Genomic DNA, 23,571 nt, shown 5'->3' with positions numbered 1-23,571 from the left:
GCATTTTTCGGGCATGAAGGATATTTAACCTTTTTTAAATATATGTTTTACATGTATTAATAGTAAAATGTATAGATCTTGTGTATACATGTGTATAATCAGTGTAACTGATTACATTAAAGGTATAGAACACACCCATCACTCTAGAAGTTTTCTCAGTATGGCTACTCAATATCATCTCCCATGAGAGATACCACTGGTACAGTTTTTTCCACTTTATTGGTTTTGCTTTATTTTGAATATCATACGTGGAATAATGTGATTTTTTTGTATGTCTGCATTCTTTCACTAATGCTTTAAAATTCATATGTATAAGTAGTTCCTTTTTATTGCAGGAGAATAATACATTTTATAAATATGCCATAACTTGTTTATCAATAAGATCTATTTATTATATCCTAAAGTGTATGTGCCCAGATCATAGACCCTACCATGTCAAGAGAATTTATCTTCAAATGTCTTTAGCGCATGTTTATTCATCCTTTACCCAAATGAGAGTAATTCATAATGATTAATTTTGCATAATTTGGTTTAGATGATTTTGACTATTAGTAATATTAACTTTGTGATTGGCCATATACGTTAGCATGATACTCCATTTTTATCAATTCTAAGACACATAATTTTTGACATTTTTATGTCTCTGTTTTTGGGATGTATTTTATAAGTGATGATAGTACCTTAAAATTGCTATCAGCCAGATACCAGCCCTGCCCTAGTTGTGTGAAAACCTTCTGTCGACACTTCTGGTAAGACCAAGAAAGTAACAGCATCAAAATGTCTTTGATTCAATAAAATATAATTTAAAAAAATTAAGACATAAAAATTTGCCTTGCATAATTTGTGAATTTGTTAAATAACATACTTTATGTGTTATACGAGGTCTGTCTGGGAAATATCCAGTCATGAAATTGTTCTTGTTATATTAACAATGGCTGGATACTTTCCGGACAGACCTCATATAAAACTGAGAAATGAGTTTTAAGAAGATAGATCATTATAATTTTATTGGTAATTGTAAAAAATTAATGTTAATTCACTAAATTAATCAAAACCTTGTATTTGATTCTATAGGACCTGCATTTGAACTAGATCAATACAAGCCCAATAGGACCTGTATTAAAACTGGAAAAATTATTCCTACTTAAGAATATTCCAATTTTCATAGCATTTCATATATAATCTGATATATTTATGTGAAAGTATCACCTCTGCCCCTCATGTACTGGCTTTTCTTTAAAAAATTTCCTAAATCCAACTCATTAACATAGTATTCCCTTTTTTGATGTTACATTTGAATCTATTTTTCCATGGTGTTTGCTTTTATTTTTCTACCAAGTAGGCAAATTGGTCCTTTCAAATTATAAAGTGAAATAAACTCTATAATTAAGATTTTAGTTTTATGCTATGTATTAAAAATTTATCTGAAAATTAAGAACAAAGAAACTAAGTATCAAGATTGAGGGGAGAAAGGAGAATGATCAAGGTCGACAACTTTCCTACATAATGTTATTTCTCAGGGTCTGTTATTGAGAAAAGCCAGGTGATCTTTTTATTACCTTTTGAGCATCTAATAGTTTGTTGATTTCTTTTTAGGCCCAATATTTAGTAATTTTCCTCTTAATTTTAAGAGGTGAAGGAAAGAAAATCTTAGCTAGACTGAAAGATCTTTTACAAATCAATTCGTGAAGAGCTCTTTACAAACTCTTTTCTCCACTTAGAGTTAGTGCTTCAAGGACATGGTAAGATATATTGGTTTTTATTCCTTCAGAATGTCTAAGGAGACCAGTTTTTTATATTTTGTATTGATTTGCTGAATATAAACATTTGCATAGTATATATGTACATTTTTTTTTTAAAAGTTTTTCTTTCTTTACAGATGGCTTAGCTGCATTGTCGTTTTCTATTAGTTCTCTGACCTTGATTGGAATGTTGGCAGCTATAACTTACACAGTAAGTGTAATGATGATAATGGAGTTAAAGACTTGCCTTAAAAAGCAATTTTTTTACCTTGGTAATCTATTGAACTTAATTGTATTTTCCTTTTTGATATTTTAGTTCTTTTTTTTAATTTTTAATTTTTTTATTTCAGCGTGTTACAGGAGTACAAATGTTTAGGTTACATATATTGCCTTTGCCCCATCCAAATCAGAGCTTCAAATGTGTCCATCCCCCAGATGGTGTGCACTGCACCCATTATGTGTTAATATACCCATCCCCTCCTCCCCCCCGCACCTGCCCTACACTTGATGAATGTTACTACTATATGTGCACTTAAGTGTTGATCAGTTAATACCAATTTGATGGTGAGTACACATGGTGCTTGTTTTTCCATTCTTGGGATACTTCACTTAGTAGAATGGGCTCCAGCTCTATCCAGGATAATACAAGAGGTGCTAGATCATCATTGTTTTTTGTGGCTGAGTAGAACTCTATGGTATACATATAGCACATTTTATTAATCCACTCATGTATTGATGGGCACTTAGGTTGTTTCCACATCTTTGCACTTGTGAATTGTGCTGCTATAAACATTCTAGGATAGATGTTTTTTTTATAGAAAGTCTTTTGTTCCTTTGGGTAGATGCCCAGTAATGGGATTGCCAGGTCAAATGGTAGTTCTACTTGTAGCTCTTTGATGTATCTCCATACTACTTTCCACAGAGGTTGTACTAGTTTGTGGTCCCACCAGCAGTGTATTGAGTGTTCCTATCTCTCTGTATCCACATCAACAGTTATTGTTTTGGGACTTTATTTTCATAAAGGTCATTCTCATTGGAGATAAGTGATATCTCATTGTGGTTTTGATTTGCATTTCCCTGATGATTAGAGATGTTGAGCATTTTTTTCATATGTTTTTTGGGCATTAGTCTGTCTTTTGAAAAGTTTCTGTTCATGTCCTTTGCCCACATTTTGACAGCCAAGGAAACTGTCATGAGACTAAACAGCCAGCCTATAGAATGGGAGAAAATATTTGCACGCTACATATCCGATAAAGGGCTGATAACTAGAGTCTATATAGATCTCAGGAAAATCAGCAAGTAAAAAATATTTTAGTTCTTTCTTCAAGTTTTCTTCAGTTTTCTTTGCTTAAGAGAAGAGTTTGAGCTACTTAGTCACAATCATTTTATCTGTATTTAGGAAATTTAATATTCAGAGACAAATTTTATAACTTATAAACTCTGAAGGTGGTTGTATACTATATTATAATAGATTTAGTGATTTATAAGTATACTAGGACTCTGAACCATAGACCAGTATCTGTTACTGTTTCAGTAGATTTATCTTACTTGGGGATATAGGGATTTTAAAATCAGATAATTTATATAACTTGATACTTCTCTAGCATATAGGATCTAATCTTATGCTCTTAGACTTTAATTTTTTTTTAGTCTTTCTAGAAATGATAAGGTGTGAATTGTAAATGACTAACAAAGTTGTGTACAGACTGCTCTTTGAGTCCTTTGCTCAAATTATAGAGGAAAAGCTAGTAATAAATGCTGCTTTCTTATCTACCCCCAAGCATGTAAGAAGCATTAAAATTATCTGAAACCTTTCAGATTAATAAAGTTTATGTTTAAAGCACTCTTAATTCTTGCAAAGATGGAAAATACTGGTTATAAAGGAAACATTTTTGGATGTTTGCTCAATTATGTCTTCCTTCAGACATAAGAAATGGTCTATTAGTGTAATAGCAGAATCTAGTTTTGTTACATGCTCATTCATGTGTCATAATGTATAATAAAAGAATCCTAAAAGACTTGCATTTTAATATCTTACAGAAGCTTATTTGGGTAGTCAGTTTTATTACTCCTTGTAATTTTTGTGTTTTTATGTCTTACCATATAAGGAATTTGCCATCTAATATCAGTGGGTGATTATCCTTCTATGACACAGAATATGTCTACACCATGTTAGTTATTTGTCTTTTAAGAAGCATTCACAACTTAACAAATTAGACGTTAGGTCTAGATTCTAATTGCTATTCTCTGACTGATTTGTTATGTTAATCTTGGGTTTATCTTTTAACCTGCTTGGATCTGTGTCTTCTCTATTAAATGGAAATAGAAAATGCCTCACAGGGATTTTTGAAGGTCAGATGATACTGTTTGTAAAAGTGCTTTGAAAACTATAGGGAAATGAGGCTATAGCAGTTGATGAACCATTAGTTAAGAGTAACAAATGGAAAAAGACTATTTAATGTCAGTGTCAAGAACTATGAAGGGCCCAAGATTTTACCCTATTTGCAGCCTGTGAGTTTTATGGATGGTGGCTGAAGATGCAAGACTTCTGTGTCAGAGACAAAGAACTTTGTCACTCACAGCAATAGCAGTAGGCATAGGATCAGCATTTTTCTTGTATTGGTTCCCTGAATCCCAGTTCCCACAGGGCAATGGAGAGAGAACCAGTGTTTTATAAAATTTGGATTTAGTCAAAAGGCTGCACTCAAGGATGCAGAAGGCCACATGTGGCCTCCAGACCGCAGATTCCCCACCCCATTCTCTAACATCTGAGCAGAGACCTGAAAGGAGTGAAAGCAAGCCATGATGGAAGAGTAAGTGCAAAGATCCTGAGGTGGGAACATGTACACTGTATTCAGATACTAGCAAGGAGACAAAGCCATTGTGGCTAAGCTCAGTTAACAAGAAGAGTGGCAAAAGGTTAGATGAGAACAAGAGGCCATATCATGTGGACCCTTATAGACCATGGTTAGGATTTTGTATTTTATTCTGATTGAAGGTATAAGTCATTAGAAGGTTTTAAATGGAAAAGTAATGGGATGTGAGAAACATTTTAATAGTAGTACTCTGATGGCTCTGAATTATATAAGCTATGAGGGTGAGGAGTGGGAGTGGACAAAATGAGTGGAGTTATTAAAACTATATGAAAGAGAGCTGCTCTGTAGGAACAATATTATTGTAAAGGTAAATATCTTAAACTAATATTTCATGTTGTTCAAATTGAAACTTTGAAAATTATCATTTAAATAATCAACTAAGCAAAATATAATAATCATACTGAATGAGTTAAAATATCCTTAGAAGAGCTTTACTTTTTTAGAATACAGCGGTCCTCATATAATGCCATTCATTCAACGTTGTTTTGTTATAGTAGTGCTGAAGAAAGAAAAAATCAGTTCCTGACTGGGACACTGTCTGTGTGGAGTTTGCATGTTATCCTCATGTATGCATGGGTATTCCACTTCCCTCTTGCATCTCAAAGATGTATACTTTAGTTTAATTAGCATGTCTAAATTTGTCTTAGTAGGAGTAGGTATGAGTGTGTGTACCCTGCGATGGAATGGAATGGTGTCCTATCCAGGGTTGGTTCCCGCCTTGTACACTGAGCTGCCGGGATAGGCTGTAGCCACTCGTGACCCTGAACTAGAATAAAGAGGTTGGAAAATGAATGAATGAATGAATGAGTACAGATTATCATAAAATAAAAATCTATAAATTATACAATATACAAATGCACAACAATGAACAATGCGGTATAAAAGCACTCAGCTAGCCCACCATATTTCTTATTGTTTTGAACTGTGTGGTGGTAGGAAGTGCACCTTAGAGTTTTCACTTTGCAAACATTTATTCCTTAATTTCATCCGCCACCACTACAAACTTCATCACTCACTGATTCACCAAAACTTGGGTGATTATTTCACTTGTTTTTATTACTCTTTCCTAAATATAGGTACAGCTTACCTTTATTTCAATGTTTAATATTAGAAGTGTTTGGGTCTTTATTTAGAAGTTTGGAGATGTTTTTCTGACCAGAAATAGGCCATAGGAACTTAATCAATTAGCCTTTGGTAAAATTGGTTTCATTGTACATTTTGCTTAAAGTCACAGTTTCCAAGAGCCCATCAATGATGTTAGTAAAGGCTTACTGTACAGAGGACTGGGCTGAAGGAAGCTGGTCAAACAACTAGAAGACCTTGTGCCTGGACTGAGACTGGGTACCAGAAAGACATAGAAGAGTTGCTGAATAGGTAGGCCGGGGCCACTTAAGGCCTAAGGTCAGGGGAGAGATTCCAGTGTACTAATAATAGCACACTAAGATTCAGCTACCTGGGAGTTATATTATTTGTTTTCTTTAAGCAGCATGAGGACTAAAATCATGATTCTTGGTAGACAGGCTTAAGTGTGGATCTTAAGTCCATTAGTCCTTTGACCTACTTTACTATCTAAATTTCCTCATCTTTAAAGTGGGATAATATTTAAGAAATAAAGTTATGAGGATTTAACTAAATAATCCACCAAATCTTGCATTCTATTGGCCACCCAATAAATGGCCACTATTAAGCTTAAACAGGTGAATATTCACAACCTCTTTCCTCTCTCAGTGAAAGGAAACCAAATACTAAAAACAAGTGTATGATGATCAGTGAGAATGTGGCTTATTCAAAGACAAGGAAGTCAAAGAGGCATTCATAATTGAATGATGGTTAATTGGGGTTGGGGGAGTGTGGATAGACAGATAATGTCATATAAATAGCACTATAAGTATGCTCAAAGCTCAGAATGTTTTTTACTAAACCATGGATTGATCAGTTTTAATACCTATGGTGCATAGAGGGAGAAAGAGTAGGTAGATGTGATCCTGTTCAAGGGAGCATTCATGGTGTGTATAGCTGAATTCTAGTCATGAGTGTGAATCTTTGTGTGAAATCTGGTATCTGATCCCTAGCTTCCCCATCTGTAAAAGTGGGCCAGTAATATTCAAACTTTAGCAGAAATTCATTGAAAATCAACCACTTATAGATAACTGGTTTTATTATAGATACATGATTAATAGTGCTAATTATATTTTCTTATAGTTGGAATCCAAAGTTTTCTCCTAAGTAATTATGGAAAAGCTTGATAATTGGGCTTTTCCTATGATGTAGCATGAAAGAGGGTATAGTACATATTCATGAGGAATAGAAGAGGTATAATTTTAATTAAAGTACCCAGAGTGGGAAATTAATACTTAGAGTACTTTGACCCTGTGTATAGAGAATTAATTATTAAATGAAAAATCATGCCTGTTACAGAATTTGTATCTAATGTTTTATATTGACATTAGACATGTTTTTGTACTTCATATGTATCAGTCAAGTGTGAATTTCTTAGATATGTTATTTTTGAAACTAGTTGATTATTTAAATTTCACTAAGGTTCTGACTACTATACCATATCTTAATGAATAGCCAAATAATTGGGCATTCAGTTTTAGGAGGAGAATGTCAAACAACGTATTAGCTTGCATATTCTTCTAAGTTTACATTGAAAGGGAATCTGATACTTTTTAGATTTAAAAAAGTGAAACCCATAGGCATAAATATCTATGTAGATATTTTAATTTTTTGGTGCCACCAAGTGGAGAAATGTTGAATAATGTCTTCATGTACAATGTATCATATGGACCAATGAAGTACCTATAGAACCAATGACTGCTAAATTTTTTATTATATACCCCTGTTAATAAAACTTTAAATGTGCCCTCCAGGATATTTTTGAATTATAAATACATATTTACATATTATGCTAATATAATGTAAAATATAAACTAAAAGATTAAAGAAAATTAAAGTAATAAATTAAGGATTCCCAAATACACAAATAAAATACGAAATATTTTCTTCTTGTACCCATCAAAAGTTGTCTTATTCCCATGTCTTAGTTCAGGCTGCTGTTAAATAATGCCATAGACTGAGGTGGCTCAAGCAACAAACATTTATTTCTCACAGTTCTGGAGCTTGGTAAATACAAGATTAAGGTGCCACCACATCTGGTGTTTGATGAGGGCCCACTTCCTTGGTTTGCAGTTCTTATTGTATCCTCATATGGTGGAGAACAGAGGGAGAGGAAGCAAGCTGTCTTGTGTTTCTTCTTATGACACTAATCTCTTTCATAAGGGATCCACCCTTATGACTTAATTACCTCCCAAAGGCTCCGTCTACAAATACCATCACACTGGGGACTAAGTTTCAACATATGGATTTTAAGGAGACACATTCAGTCCATAGCACCTTATGAACTAGAACAGTGGTTCTCAATAGTGTGAGATAGAAATCCCCTTTAAGAGTCAAGTTTTTCAGGCTTCCATCTGATACTATGTTTCATTGAGTATATGCCACTGATTATAAGATGCACCATTACTTTATGTACTACTATAAGGAAAAATCCCTAACATTGCTTTCGTTTTTTTTTGTTGTTGTTGTTGTTGTTGAGACAAAGAGTCTTGCTCATCACCCTGGGTAGAGTGCAGTGGCATAATCTCACCTCTCTGCAACCTCAAACTTCTGGGCTCAAGAGATCATGTTGCTTCAGCCTCTCCCAGGTAGCTGGGAATACAGGCATGTGCCATGATGCCTGGTTAATTTTTCTGTTTTTAGTAGAGATGGGGTCTCTCTCTTGCTCAGACTGGTCTTGAACTCCTGAGCTCAAGCGATCCTTCCGCCTTGTCCTCCAAGAGTACTAAGATTACAGGCATGAGCCACTGTGCCCGACTGCTTTCATAATCATTTATAAGTTTTTCTTTTTCTTGTTTTTTGTAGAGACAGGGGTGGTGGGGGATCTCACTGTGTTGCTCAGGATGGTCTCGAATCCTGGCCTTGAGCAATCCTCCTGCGTTGGCCTCCCAAAGTGCTTGGATTCTAAGGCATGAGCCGCCGTACCTGGCCATTTATAATTTTTGTTTTACATTTAGTGAGAGAGATTTCTTGGACTTTATATAAATACTTCTCAAAAGTTGCATCACTCTTCTACATACATAACAAGGAAAATATAGTAAAATAAGTTGGAAAACTTCATATTTGGAGTCTGAAAATTCTGAATCACTTTTTGAATTGGTTATTGATGTCCATGTTTTACTATACAATATAGATGCAATGACTTACGATGGGGTTACTTCCTGATAAACCCATCGCAAGTTGAAAATACCATTAAATTGAAAATGCATTTAATACACCTAACCTGCCAAACATCATAGCTTAGCCAAGCCTACCTTTAAACTTGCTGGGAACACTTATATTGGCCTGTAGGTACACAAAGTCATTTAACACAAATCCTGTTTTATAATAAAGTATTGACTATCTTATGTAATTTATTGAATGTTCTCATACGTGGGAGCTAAAAAAGTGTATTGTCTTTTCTGCTATCAAGAGAATTGATGCAACTTTTCTTGAGTGCTCTCGTCTTGTCTCTGGGATTTTCTTTGAAGCTGCTACCATACCGATTCTGTAAATTTAAGTTGTTTAATTGTTGCTTTTTGTCTTGACCGTGTGAAAGGCAATCCCTTTTCGTATACCTAAAAAGAAAAATGCAAAATAGCTTCTATTTTGGATATGTCCCTTTCTTAAGCTATGAAGCACTTGACACTTGCTTTGAAAGAAAATATAAAATTATGCTCATTGTTCCAATGAATATTTGCTTTACTATTTATGCTTCTTAGTTCTCTTTCCCCTTACTTACATATTCTTTTTGTGTCAATGTCACATCATAGTACTATCTTATACGGCATAAGTGGCAATTAAACTCAGTAATTGTACCAAGAATGCATGTAACTCAATTGAAGTGACTATAATATAACCAGCTGTGACCAAATTTGTGAATGTGCAAGTAATGATATTGTGTTATAACTTCTGCCTACCCAGTGATTATAAAATGCCTTCAATTTCGAGATGCATCTGAATTTCACTGATGCTAAATGTAAGAAAATATGTATATGTCTTAAAATCAATGAATACTTAAGAGGAAAGTCTTGACTACTTATATTGTTCCATTAGTTGTAACAGCATATATGTCCTTGAATAATCGGTTTTACAAATATGTGGAAGACATTTATTCAGTCTGTATGTAATGCTTGGTGTTGACCCTCTGCAGTAATCCAAAGCTCAGAGTTGGAAACCATTGTTACAGATAAAGGAGAGGTGGGTAGATAAACGGTGCCATTCTAAACTGAGCAGTGAAAGAATGTATTAGGAATGTATTTTGTATACATTATTTTTAAAACATTTCAGTTTTAAAATAGAGTTGGTGATTTATTCTTGGAAGTCGAAACAAATTGGAGGCAATTATGGTTGACCTAGAAGCATTTTAAACTATTTAGCCTTGTTAATGTTCCAGAAATGCACTAGAGGGCAGTAGTAAGCAGTAAAAGTTTTGTGTTTCTGAAAAGGATAGTCTTTTTGTTGTATATTTTCTTTAAAAAAGTCTGAGGTTAAATTCAAAAGATTGTTGTTTAAAGACCATAAAAGTTATAATGTTTTGTATTAGGTTATTAAGTATAGAATGTCCAATTTTCTTAAGTACTAAGTTTGACAAGTTGATACCTCTGATATTTCACTTTGACACCTCTTATTTATTTATTTATTTATTTATTTTTTGTGGAGGTGCATTCTCATTCTTTCAAATGCACGTTCTGCCTTGTGATTGTCTTTCAAAAAAATGTTTTAGAACAATTTTTGTGAAACCATGGATAAGTCAAAAATTTGTGTTGTTTTTGAATATGAGTTCCATTGTGGAACCAGTGCAGTGTAAACAGCTTGAAATATCAACCTATCAATGAAGTGTTCGGGAAGGATCTGGCTAATGAACGTACAGTGTGTCAATGGTTTGAGAAGTTCCATTCTGGTGATTTTAATTTTGGAAATGAGCTATGGAGGTGACTTAATACCAAGGTTGATAATGATGAGCTGAAAGTTGTAGTGGAAGCGAATCTGTCTCAACCTATGTGTGAATTAGCAGCAAGGTTTGATGTTACTATTCCAACAATATTGGTCCATTTGAAACAAATGGGCAAGGTAAAGAAGCTGGATAGATGGGTACCACATGAATTAAACGAGCATCAGAAGATAAATCATCTTGAAGCTTGCCTTTCTTTGCTGTCATGACATAAAGGCCAACCATTTCCACAGCATATTGTTACATGTGGATGAAAAATGGATTTTCTTGACAATTGCAAGCATTCAGCACAATGGTTGGATAAAGGTGAAGTGCCAAAACACAGTCCAAAACCAAATATTCATCAGAAAAAGCTAATGGTGTCTGGTGGTCCAGCGCTAGTATTATTCACTACAGCTTCATGAACCCTGGTCAATCACTTACAGTGGATGCCTACTGCAATCAATTGGACAAAATGATGAGGATGCTTGTGATTAAGCAGCTGAGATCAATAGAGACAGGCCAATCCTCTTGCAGGACCACTGTTGCAAAAGACAACGCTGTTCAAACTACAGAAGCTGGACTTGGAAACTCTCTGTGATCCAAGTATTGACCAGATTTTACACTAGCTGACTACCACTTCTTCCAGGCATTGGACCACTTCTTGCAAGGAAAAAGATTCAATTCTGAACAAACTATGGAAAATGCCACTTGTGATTTCATTGCCACTTGCTCTTTAGGCTTCTTTGCTGCTGGCATAAGCAAGCTACTGTTAAGATGACAAAACTGTGTTGATACTTTGGGCGCATATTTTGATGAATTGTACTGCTTCTTGTTTGAGATATAATAAATTTTTTATTTGAAATAAGACATTTTATATTTAATGATCTAATATAATGTCAGGCTAATCGTAATCTAAATATTGTAGTTAAATTTCCTGATAATTATTGAAATTGTATCTAAAAAGAAGCTAAATGCTTGGTAACCAAATGATGGTGCCTTTCTTCTACTTGCTGTCTTCAGACAATTAAAAATACAAAACAAAGCTGTATTCTGGTCCCATGTTACCAGAAGTTGTTACTAAGGACATATTTTTATTTTCTAAAATCTTTTTAAATAAGCTAAACTCTAATTTGTCAGTTCCATATAAGGAAATAACTGTGTGAATTAAGAGCTTTCTCTTCTTAAAATGTTCAGTCAAATATTATCTTTCCAGAGAAATCATTTTATTAATTTAATAAATGTTTGTTCTTAGAGTAAAGGTAGGAGGAAAAAACTGGAACCTAGTCGTTACATACTATTTAGTCTACTGTAGTTACTAGTCTGGTTTAGAAATCTGTTTAGCCAAGTTTGGCAGATCTAGTAATAAATGTGCAGACTAATAATGTTAATATACATTGTTATGCATTATAATTGAGTTGTAAGCAAGGCACATTGACAAGTTAGGGGAGGTTTCTCAGACACAGTGTAATTAAGCTGAGACCTGAAGGGCACTGAAATTTGCTAATGAAGTAGGGTGAGAAGATAGGCAGTCAGATGAGGGCACTGCATGAATTAAAGTGTAGATGCTGGACAAAACTTGACGTAGTATAAGATTGTAGGATGTTTTAAGAACTGTGAATAATTCAGAGGCATGAGTTAAGGATAATTAGTTGGTAGGGGTCAGGTCATAAAGAGCTTTGTATGCAAGATTACATTAATTGGAGTCTATTCACAAGACCAGTAATTCTACCTTTCATTGAAAAACAATAGCAAAACAACTTTTAAAACCAATATTATATGAAGTTTTGATATATTAAAAAAAAACAGATGAACAAGTAGAATTGCTCTGGTTAAAGTAGTAGCAGGTCCCTACATGGCTAGCTGCCTTGTTATCTTCTGTAGAGACCCTACAGGCATCTTCCCAGAATCCTAGGAATTCATACCAGAACATTTTGCAAAACACTCTTACTAGTCCTGGAGAATTTTAAAGGATATTAATTAGTGGAATCACATAATCTGACTTGACTGTTACAGTGAGATCACTTCAGAAATAGTGGAGAAGGTGGATTTGTAGAAAGTTACACCAGCAGACCAGTTAGGAGAATTTAGATGACCTTGTATTTGGCAGTGGATTCTAAATAAGGGCCATATTAATGATGACAAGACCAAAAGATTCCTTAGGAAACAATTTTGAGTATTGAAGTTAGTACATTGGGGGATCCAAATCTATCCAAAAGAAAATAAGTATTGAGGGAAAATAAGTATTGGGTTAAAATAAGCCTAGTTTGGAAGTGGTTGGGAGGACAAGGAAACATAACTGGGTATAAAATGAATTTAGCAAAATATTATTGCCTTGGCATTCGATTGTAAAAAGCAACTTGGTGTTGGACCGTTAAAATGATATGTGAACATGAGGAATTGATAAATAATCATTATATTATACTGTACATTCATCAGAGCCTTAAACAATAAAGGATGTGGAAATAGTGGAATAATCAAATAGGCCAAAATGATAATAAGGATAGGAAAGTCCTATAAGGAAAGATTAAAGGAACTGTGAGATGGTTTGGTACCTTGGACCTTACAATTCATATTTTCAGTGTTTTGAGGTTATAAAATGTAATATTAAAAATATAAATTTTAAACCCAATTTTTTCCTTTTTATATTTACCAAAGTATACATTTTACAAGTATACATTTGATAAGAATTGTATTAACCAGAAGGAAATCACTCTACAGGTTGAGCATCCCTAATCCAAAATCCAAAACACTTCTTGTCCCAAGCATGTTCCTGTGGTCCCCAACTCCAGGCCGGGTGCAAAGCTCTACTGTCCACCCCCACCACCTCCCATCCCTTTAGTCTGTGGAAAAATTGTCTTTCATGAAGCCGGTCCCTGGTGCCAAAAAGATTGGGAACCACTGGGACAACTCAACCACTACACTATCTAAATTATATTTTCTTCTAATACTAACAGAATCTTCCTCCATTGCTCTTTTTTTGGAAGGTAGAGAAATCATGAGACCACTAACTTATGTTTTAGCAATATCTAAAATGCAAGGTTTTAAGTATTTCTTCTTTAGCAAATATAACAATTTGTACATTGGGTAATTGTATTGGTAATATTCAGCTATTTAATTATCTAAATATGACATGCTATAGAGTTGATATTACATGATAGAACTAGTTGATTTCTGGGATTTCTTTTTATTTATGTTCTTTGTTCATATCCTCCATTAATCAAAAAAAAAAACCTCTGATTTGTCAAAATTTCTGCTTTGCTATTTGAATTGTGGCTTAATCAATATTAATCAATGTCTAAAGGAGACTCAGTGATGAATATTAAAATAATTAAAATTGATACTAAATCAATCTGAAGTCATCCTTGGAGTTGACAACCTGGCAGCAGAGAGCGTGAGAGAATGTATACAGGTTCACTGAGAATATTTTGGGGTTTTGGGTAAGCCTAAAAAATGGCATATTATCACTTCTACCCACATTCATCATCCTGGGCTCCATCTTGTGATCCTACATACAGGGGAGACTGGGTAGAGTAGTTCGGTTGTGTGCTCAGAAGGAAAATGAAGGCCGGGCGCGGTGGCTCACGCCTGTAATCCTAGCACTCTGGGAGGCCGAGGCGGGTGGATTGCTCAAGGTCAGGAGATCGAGACCAGCCTGAGCGAGACCCCGTCTCTACTAAAAATAGAAAGACATTATATGGACAACTAAAAATCTATATAGAAAAAATTAGCCGGGCATAGTGGCGCATGCCTGTAGTCCCAGCTACTTGGGAGGCTGAGAGGCAGTAGGATCGCTTAAGCCCAGGAGTCTGAGGTTGCTGTGAGCTAAGCTGACGCCACGGCACTCACTCTAGCCTGGGCAACAAAGTGAGACTCTGTCTCAACAACAACAACAACAAAAAAAAAAAAAAAAAAAAAAAAAACAGAAGGAAAATGAAAAAGATTTAAATATGCAATGTGACATCTGCTTCAGAGTTTGTTGCTGCAACCAGGAGGTGATAGTTTTCAATGTTTCTTCTAAGGATTTAAGGTTAATAATGATTCTGAATAATGGTCACATGGCAAATGCCATTGTTATTACTGATTATAAATAAAAAGTTTTAATTTGGGACTGGAATACGGAATTGGGTAGTACATATAATATGTTTATTCTTAATGCCGATTGATAAGTTAAAATTCCTTGTAGACAAATGTTTAAAATACTTAGCAAAAAGTCCAGTTATAAATATTTAAAATTTTAAATAAACTGTATATAAATTGGTATGCTAATTGAATGCCATGTATATATTAAAATACTTAAGTTTTACTAAAGGTTTACCATATATAATTGGTGAAAATTGTTTTTTAAATAGAAAACAATTTTGTAAATTGTTTACTAATTCACCCTATCTTAACCTTTGAATAGCCTAAAGTTGTCGTTTATTACTTTGATAAATTATTATACATATTTACATTAAATTTTGTAGCTTGTTCTTTGAGGAATAGGTAGTGTTATAAATGTAACTGTACATATGTAAATGTGAAATAAACAGAAGAATAGCTGCCATATACCATGTTCTTCAGTGACTGTATGTATACCTTCACAACTACTGACTCTTAAGTTATTACTTTAAAGAACATTTTTTACCTGAATATTGTGTATAATATGTTTACAATAGTATTACTAAAACATATCATAATTTTATTTCTTTTAGGCCTATGGCATGTCTGCTTTACCTTTAAATCTGATAAAAGGCACTAGAAGCACTGCTTATGAACGTTTAGAAAACACTGAAGACATTGAAGAAGTGGAGCAACACATTCAAACAATTAAATCAAAAGTGAGTTGGTGTTTTGTTGTAATTGGGAAACACGAAATTAAGTTGCTTTCTTATAGGACTTAGATATTGGCAAACTCATTATTTTTTACATTGTTTGAATTTTTTGCTACTTATCCTTTAAGAATCATGTCCATATTTTTAAAATTGTGTCTTCTGTATAATGTAGTTCACTGGCAATTTGAGAATTTCTATCAGTGTTCTAACACATAAAAAACAAGTTCTTCTTACATATGATTAAGACCTTGCTAGTTCTCAGGTATCCTTGTTCCATGTGTAAAATCAGATTTCAGTATATTACTTATGTTTAAGTTTTATGTACTAGTTATATAAGCTAAAGATTACCAATTAAATGTGCTTCTAAAAATACAATAAAAGTTTTTCATCCTTTATCACCTTCAAGTAACAGATAAATCTTACCTAAAGATTATAGGAAAAAATGGCAAGTTTTCTAAATTATTCTGTTAAGCTAGCATGATCCTGATAAAGAAACCAGACAATGATAGCATACAAAAAAGAAAACCATATACTTTTTGTAAAGTACAAGCAAATATTTCAATATAAATAAAATACTTCAAAACCTATGTGTAATAAAAGAATATTTCATAATTATCAGGATAGGTTTATCTCAGAAATACAAACATGATACATGAGAAACTATATTAAAGTAGCATAATATATTGAAATTAAATGTGAAATATTAGCATCTTAATGTATGCCAAAGAGTATTTGATAAAAGTCAATTTGTAGTTATGATTTAAAAAATGCTTATCAAATTAGAACAGAATACTGAACAAAGGAAGCTTCTAATGAGCATCATAGTTAATAGTGAAAAAATAGAAACTTTCCCATTAAAGTCACATGTAGGGCAGTGATGTCAGTATCATTGCTACTCTTTAGCATATTCCTGGAGCTCCTAGTCAGCTAAGAAAGAATTTAGGTATGAACATTGCGGAGAGGGGAGAAAAAAGGGAATACAACCTTTGTTAATTACAGATATCATCTACCAAGAGAATCTAAAAGAATCGAATGACATATTAGCAGAATTAATAAGAATTCATCAAGGTGTCTAGATATAAACTTATAAAAATTGTTAACTAGTTGGAGGATATGATATTAATAGAAAATGATCTCATTCACAGTAGCCACAAATTATAAAATAATAAGAAATGTTAGGATCTTGCTGGTGAAAATTATAAATTTTACTGAAATACATAGAAGACACAAATAAATGGAGAATGCCATCAGTTCATAATTGAGAAGATTCAGTATAATAGAGATGACAGTGTTTTGTAAGTTTTGGTGTGAATTCAATATAATCTATAAAATACAAAAAATGAAATGTGCAAAAAGCCTCATACCCATAAAATATGGATTCTGAATTCAAATCAAATATAAAATTTATAAAACATTAGCAGAAGGTGAAAATAAAATTTTAGCCTGGTGTGGACATTTCCAAATGATACACAAAAGCGAGGTGCTAATTAAGAGAGGATTGATGAGTTTTAAATTTTTAGTTTGTAAAATTTGTATACTGAAAAAGAGCACCAAAAAGAAAGTTAAAGACCAACAAAAATATGGGAAAAATCTGCAATACAGGTGGTATATAAAGAGCATCATTAAGTCAGTAAGAAAAAGGACAACCAACACACAAACAGAAATATTGAACATAGGATTTACATAGGTAGCTCACTGAAGGAGCTATTAAACTATTCAGTAAAAATATGAAATGATGCTTCATTTATTTAGTAATCAATAGGTTGACAAGCATCTCAGTTTACCTGGGATCTGAGGGGTTTTCCAGAACCTGAGACTTTCAGTACTAAACCAGAACAGTTGATAACCCTTAATAATCAAAAATGTGAAAATTAGAACAACTCAACTTTTTTTAATCCTTTGAAATTTTAAAAATGTTTATTTGTGTCATGTGTTAATGGGAATTGGGAAATAGGTATATTGTTTGTAGAAATATAAGATATAAAACTTTTTAAAGAAAATTGAATGTTGTGACATATGCCTATACACACACATACCTTTTAATAATTAAAGTTTAATCACACAGTTCACCTCTAGAAATCTATTGGATTATGTGTACACATTTGTGCCCAGGTATATAAGGATGTTTTTGGCACATTGTCAGTGGCTTTCACTAAAAATAAAAAAATAAAAAAAAAAAAAAAAAGGAAACAATCTAAATGTTCAAAAATAGGAGTATGTGTAGAAGGATATTATTGACCTGCTTACCAGTGGTAACCATAGGAAAGGGGAGTGGTCGTATGGTAATTGAGGCCAGTATGAAGGGAAGCTTTCACCTTTTACTTTTTTTAACCCTTTAACTACAGTTTAATCTTTATAATTGCATTTTTTATTTCAAATGAGATAGATTGTTGACTGCTGAGTTTCCGTCCTAGTATTTGTTTCTCTGACCAAAATTCTTATATTAGTTTAGTCAATTGGCAGTGCAGAATAGACATTAATCCCTCATTGTGCTGAAGCATTCACCAAATACGTAGATAACTTAGGTTTGGATTCTTAAATTAGTTTACCAATTTTTGTTTCTGAAATAGTGAAAACCAGCATTGAAACAAAATTACATCATTGTTGGTATCCTTTTGATGTTATTAATATAATGGAAGTTTTGAGAAAAATTGTTATGGCTAAGATATAAAGTGCTGAACCCTTCTCATGCCACACACTTGAAGTATTATTGCCTGGATCTGTCGTCCAGAAGGGAGTGTTTATTTTATTCCTCTGACCTTCAGAAAATACCTTTCTGTAAATTCCCTTTTCTGGGATGTAGTGTGATAATACCCAACGTACTTAAAGGAGTAAAGATAATTACAGTCCAGTTCACATAAAGTGTGTGGTCTCTGGGCCAGTAGCATCAGCATCTCCTGGGAATTGGGTAGAAATGTGAATTCTAGGCCCCACTGAAGATCTACTAAATCATATTCTCTGGGGGTAGAGCCTAGATATTTGTGTTTAACAAACTTCAGGTGATTCTTATGCATGATAAAATTTGAGAAGCAGTAAGTTAAAGTATGGAAGAGGATGGTTGGTTCTAGAAGAGCATGGTGATACAAATATGTAAAGAGATTATTATAATTGTAAATTGTAAATCTTTTTATTAAAAGGTCTATGGATATTATCTTCATTATATCTATGATTTCAAATTAAGGCTACACAAGAATATGCAGATAGCAACATGCTATATATCTGCTAAGAACTCATTTAATCCTTAATAGGGCTGTTAAAGACATTCTAATATCTAATATCTTTGCATTTTTAAATGTAGTCCTATGTAAATATTTTTCTTGTTCTTTACAATAAAAGCAAACAAATTTATTTGTATGTCACCTTTTTTTGTATTTAGCAGTTGTCTTGTTATCGTACCCAATCGGAGACATTTGGGGTCAGGGGAGTTCAAGTAGGAAAGTGTACCTGTGATACATCATGAAAAAGATACTGTTCTTTTCATGATTCATCATGAAAAAGATATGTTTACAAAAAGCATCATGTGAAAATTGATGGAAATTATCTGTCAGATAGGTTGGCCAAAGAAAGCATGATTCATTTGCAAATGTACTTAGAAAACAGGGATGTGCCAATTCTTAGCAATTGTTATTAAAAACTTCTACATGCCGCCTATACTTGTGTTGCATCACTCTGCTGGTATTTAAATCAGCCTGAAAAGTTCAGGTAACACAACTACTTGACTAAACAGAGGGAGGAGGCAGGGCCAAATATATTGAAATAAGAGGTAGGAGTTTGGAGGGGAGGGAGAATAACTGAACAAAATACATGGTAATTAACACTTTTTATAAACAACCACCTTTTTTGTGAGATATTTTTTATAAATATTTTTCTCTCTCCATATAGCTTTACCATATATTTGGAAAACAGATGAAGAGGAAGACAGTATTAAATGTACACACATACGCATTTTGATGCTGATCTTGGTTTAGCTATGTTTATTGTCACATCGCAGTTGTCAATTTTTTTCACTTTGTAAATTTGCCTAAGGAGTGTCCAACCTAAAAAAGTTTTGTTGTCTGATCTGCTAAATATGGTGGATACTTTATTAAGACTTTAATGGTAAAAAACTTTGATTTTGTTCTTTACTTTTACAGAGCAAAGATGGTCGACCTTTGCCAGCAAGGGATAAACGTGCCTTAAAACAATTTGAAGAAAGGTTACGAACACTTAAGAAAAGAGAGAGACATTTAGAATTCATTGAAAACAGCTGGTGGACAAAATTTTGTGGTGCTTTGCGTCCCCTGAAGGTAAATGGAGTTTTAAAAAAATATGCTATCATTCTTCTCCTAACTGTATGATTGAATTCTCCTTTTGAGGCATTGGAGCATGGTATTTAAGATCTTGGATTTTGGAGTTTAAGTAATCTGGTTTTGAATCACAATTCTCTTGTTTGGTCATTTGGGCAAGGTGAGTAATTTTTCTGAGCTTTGTTTACTCATATGTAATGTAAGTATTATAACAGAGTTGTTGGGAAATTTAAATGAAAATATAGATAAGTAATATGCTGCTTGCATATTTTGCAAGTTTGGTCTTTTCTATAAATAGGGAGATGTGGGACCCATATTAGAACTCAAGACCCCTAACTTAAAGTGATAGAATATGCTTTATCATTAGATGATGCCTCTCAAAGTATACAAAAAGGTATTATTTGGGATGGAAAACCATTCTTTTCTTTTTTTTTTTTTTTTTGGAAACCATTGTTTGCCTGCCTTAAATTCTTGGGACTGCGATACCTAAACTTAAATGCTAGATTGAATTAAAGTCATTATAGTATGACACGGACTCAAAAGTAACTAAAACTGCTGGCCATACATAGGCTTACAAATTTACTCATTCTGTATCTGGGAGCACATCATACACCAAACCTTCATATACAATAGAATGCCAGTTGTAATTCAGAAAGTGCAGTGAATAGACTGACTTGAAGTGAAGTTAGGCAGGATGAAGCTAGAAAGTGGGTTTTGGCTAAATTTAAAAAAAAAAAAAAATGTTTCAGAGAACCCTGTCAAAGATGACTCAGTTTGAATTCTGGTGCTGATTTTTCTGTCTCTTTTAATTAGAAAGCAAATACACTCACCGAGTGCCCACCCTTTAAAACTCCTCCTTTGAGTTTTCAAAAATGTATTATAATCACTTAGTTTTTCTATGTAATCACTTTTTTAACCTTCTGTTAAAATAACTTTTTTAAAGACTCACTCCAGTCCTTTTTCCCAAGGTGGCTTATCTTCATATTACCAAAGGTATGACGAAACCTTCTCCAACCCTTATTTTAATCCTAAATTGTTTATAGCTTCTTATAAATATTTATAACCTACTCCGTAACATCAGCTGCCTTCTTTTAAACATGCTTTGTCCCATTTCACTGAACATATATTTAGGAGGATTTTTAAATCAACTTTATTAAGTGTACAGATCGTTTTTGCCAAATAAAAATATGTAGGTGGATAGAATATCCATACCATCTCCAAAATCTACATTGTGCCCTCCCCTGTGCCCTTGAGCTCAGACCCCAGGTAACTACTGATAGCCTTTCTGTTGTTAAACCTTTAGTTTTATGTGTTCTAGAATTTTACATAAATGGAATCATAGAGTGTACAGTCTTATATTTGGCTTCTTGGGCACGGAACAATGTTTGTGAGTTTTATTCATGTTGTTGCATTTTTTTCTGGTGGTCCATCCCGTTTTATTGCTCAATAGTATTCCAATATGTGTCTATATCACAATTTGGTCATCTACTCACACAGTAGTGGACATTTGGGTTGTTTCCAGTTTGAGACTATAGTAATGCTGATATGTATGTTTTTGTACAACTCTTTGTGCAGATATGTGCTTTTATCCATTTCTCTTGGGTAAATAACTAGGAGTAGAATTTCTGGGTCTAATGTTTCATGCATGTTTATAAGAAACTGCCAAAGTCTTTTCCAAAATTGTTGCACCATTTTTTATTTCCATAATAGCATGAAATTTCCAATTACTTTACATCCTTGTCAACTCTTTTTTAGTGTTTGTAAGAGTTATTCTGATGAACATGAAGTAGTATCTCATGATTTTGTTTTTCATTTCCCTGGTGACTAATGATATTGAACATCTTTTTGTATACTTATTGGCTATTTGTATATCTTCTGTAAAATATGTATTTGAATATTTTGGACATTTTCTAAATTAGGTTTTTTTTATTATGAGTGAGTTATAAGAACTCTTTATATTAATATATTCTGGAGCCAAGTACATTATCAAGTATTAATACATGCATTGTGAAAATTATCTCCTAGCTTTTAGTTTGTTTTCTTTATGTTTTTGTGTTCTTAGCGTTGTTATTCAAACAGGTATTACTTACATTTTTATGAATTCAAATTTATTTTTGTTCTGTATTTTTGTACCCTCAGAAATGTTTGTCTAGCATAAGGTAACAAACATTTTCTTTTATGTTTTATTCTAAAAGTTTTGTAGATTTAACTTTTATCTTTAGGTTTGTGGTCCATTGTAAGTTAATTTTGTGGTATGGTATGACGTAAGGGTTAAGGTTTATTTTATTTCCTGGATGGATATCCAGTTCCGGCATCATCAAAAAAAAAAAAAAAAAAAAAAGTTTTTGTCAAGGCTATCCTTTGTTCTTTGAATTTCCTTGGCACCTTTGTCAAATCAATTGATTATAGTGTATATGTGGTTCTATTTCTGGACACTGTCTTCTCCTCCATTGCTCTATATGTCTGTATGCTAATACTTGATTACTATAGCTTTATAATCAGTCATGAAATCAGATAGTATAAATTCTTCAGGGTTTTTTTTTCTTTTTCAAAATTGTTTTGCCTATGCTAGATCCTTTGCATTTCCATATAAATTTTATACATTGATTTATAATTTCACAAAACACCCACTGGGATATCCATTGGGATTACTTTGAATCTATAGGCAAATTTGGGGAGAATCTATGTCTTAACAATATTGAATTTTCCAATTCATGAATATGATATCTTTACATTTATTTACATTTTCTTAAATTTCTCTCAGCAGTGCTTTGTAGTGGTTAGTGTAGAGATCTTGTAAATATCTTGATAAATTTATCTTTTTTTATATTCTTGCAAATTATGTTGTTTAATTTCAATTTTCAATATTTGCTGCCAGTATGTAGAAATTTGTTTTGGTTCATTGACCTTACATCCTGCAACCTGTCTAAATTACTAATTTTAGGAGCTTTATTGTAGATTCCTTAGGAATTTTTATGTACATGATATCAACCGCTAAAAGACAGTTTTACTTCTTCCTTTCAAATGTGAGACTTCCAGTTTTTTACTTTCCTTATTTCACTGGTAGAAACTTCCAGTACAATCAGTTTATCATTTATTCCTTTTGTTATATAAATGTGTCATTCCTCAATATTGATCTAAATTCTTACCTATCTTTTTATTGTCTGGTCCTAAGTTAAGAATAGGGTAATATGCATGCCTGATGGAAATCTCTGGGGATACAAATTGATTGTTATATAATTGAGGGTTTAACATGTATGTGAACAGATAAACATTCCTTTTTTTCATTAAATGAGATATGAAAGTTATTATTTATCACTTTTGTGTTTGTCTATAGTGGATATAATTCAAAAATAGAAAGTCACATGTTCTTTTAGTGCTTCTTAAACATTAGCATCCAAGTCAATCTAGACTCACCATTCTGCACTACCCACTATATGCTAAAGGTGATTTAAGACCTTTGAGAAGTTCCTGACAAAAAATTTCTGTGAAGTTAAACGTTCTGTCTCAAAATTTTGTGCTAGTGTTGCCTTTTACTCTGTGCTATAATCCATGTTTGTTTTTAATAAAATGTATTAAGTATAAATTTTGACGTATGCAAACAATCTTACAATTTTGTTGTAAAGAGTAGAGACCCCTCCCCCCTTGAAGATGGCCTGTTGTTCTTGTGATTTCACATTGCCTTGCATTCCCTAGGATATGCACACCTCATTTCAGAAATATGATTCAGAGCATGGGCTTTGCAGTCACGTACCCTTGGGTTTGAGTCCTTGCTCTGCTTCTCACCAGCTATGTAATCTCTCTTTACTTCAAATTTGTGAA

At 33.1% G+C, this 23,571-nt stretch overlaps 1 protein-coding gene across 1 annotated transcript in view; it reads left to right on the top strand.

The window, feature by feature from the left end:
* The window catches only part of LMBRD1 (LMBR1 domain containing 1), a 106,699-nt gene that overhangs the window by 37,045 nt on the left and 46,083 nt on the right, over positions 1-23,571 (top strand). The window contains exons 7-9 of the mRNA XM_069487961.1: positions 1,880-1,953; positions 15,344-15,469; positions 19,597-19,749. Of these exons, the coding sequence (XP_069344062.1) occupies positions 1,880-1,953; positions 15,344-15,469; positions 19,597-19,749 (353 nt within the window). The remainder of the gene's footprint in view (positions 1-1,879; positions 1,954-15,343; positions 15,470-19,596; positions 19,750-23,571) is intronic.

Source organism: Eulemur rufifrons, chromosome 15 (genome assembly GCF_041146395.1).
Source record: "Eulemur rufifrons isolate Redbay chromosome 15, OSU_ERuf_1, whole genome shotgun sequence".
NCBI classification, from domain to species: Eukaryota; Metazoa; Chordata; class Mammalia; order Primates; family Lemuridae; genus Eulemur; species Eulemur rufifrons.
The sequence above is the reverse complement of the archived record's forward strand: the minus strand, read 5'-3'. Positions and strand labels throughout refer to the sequence as shown.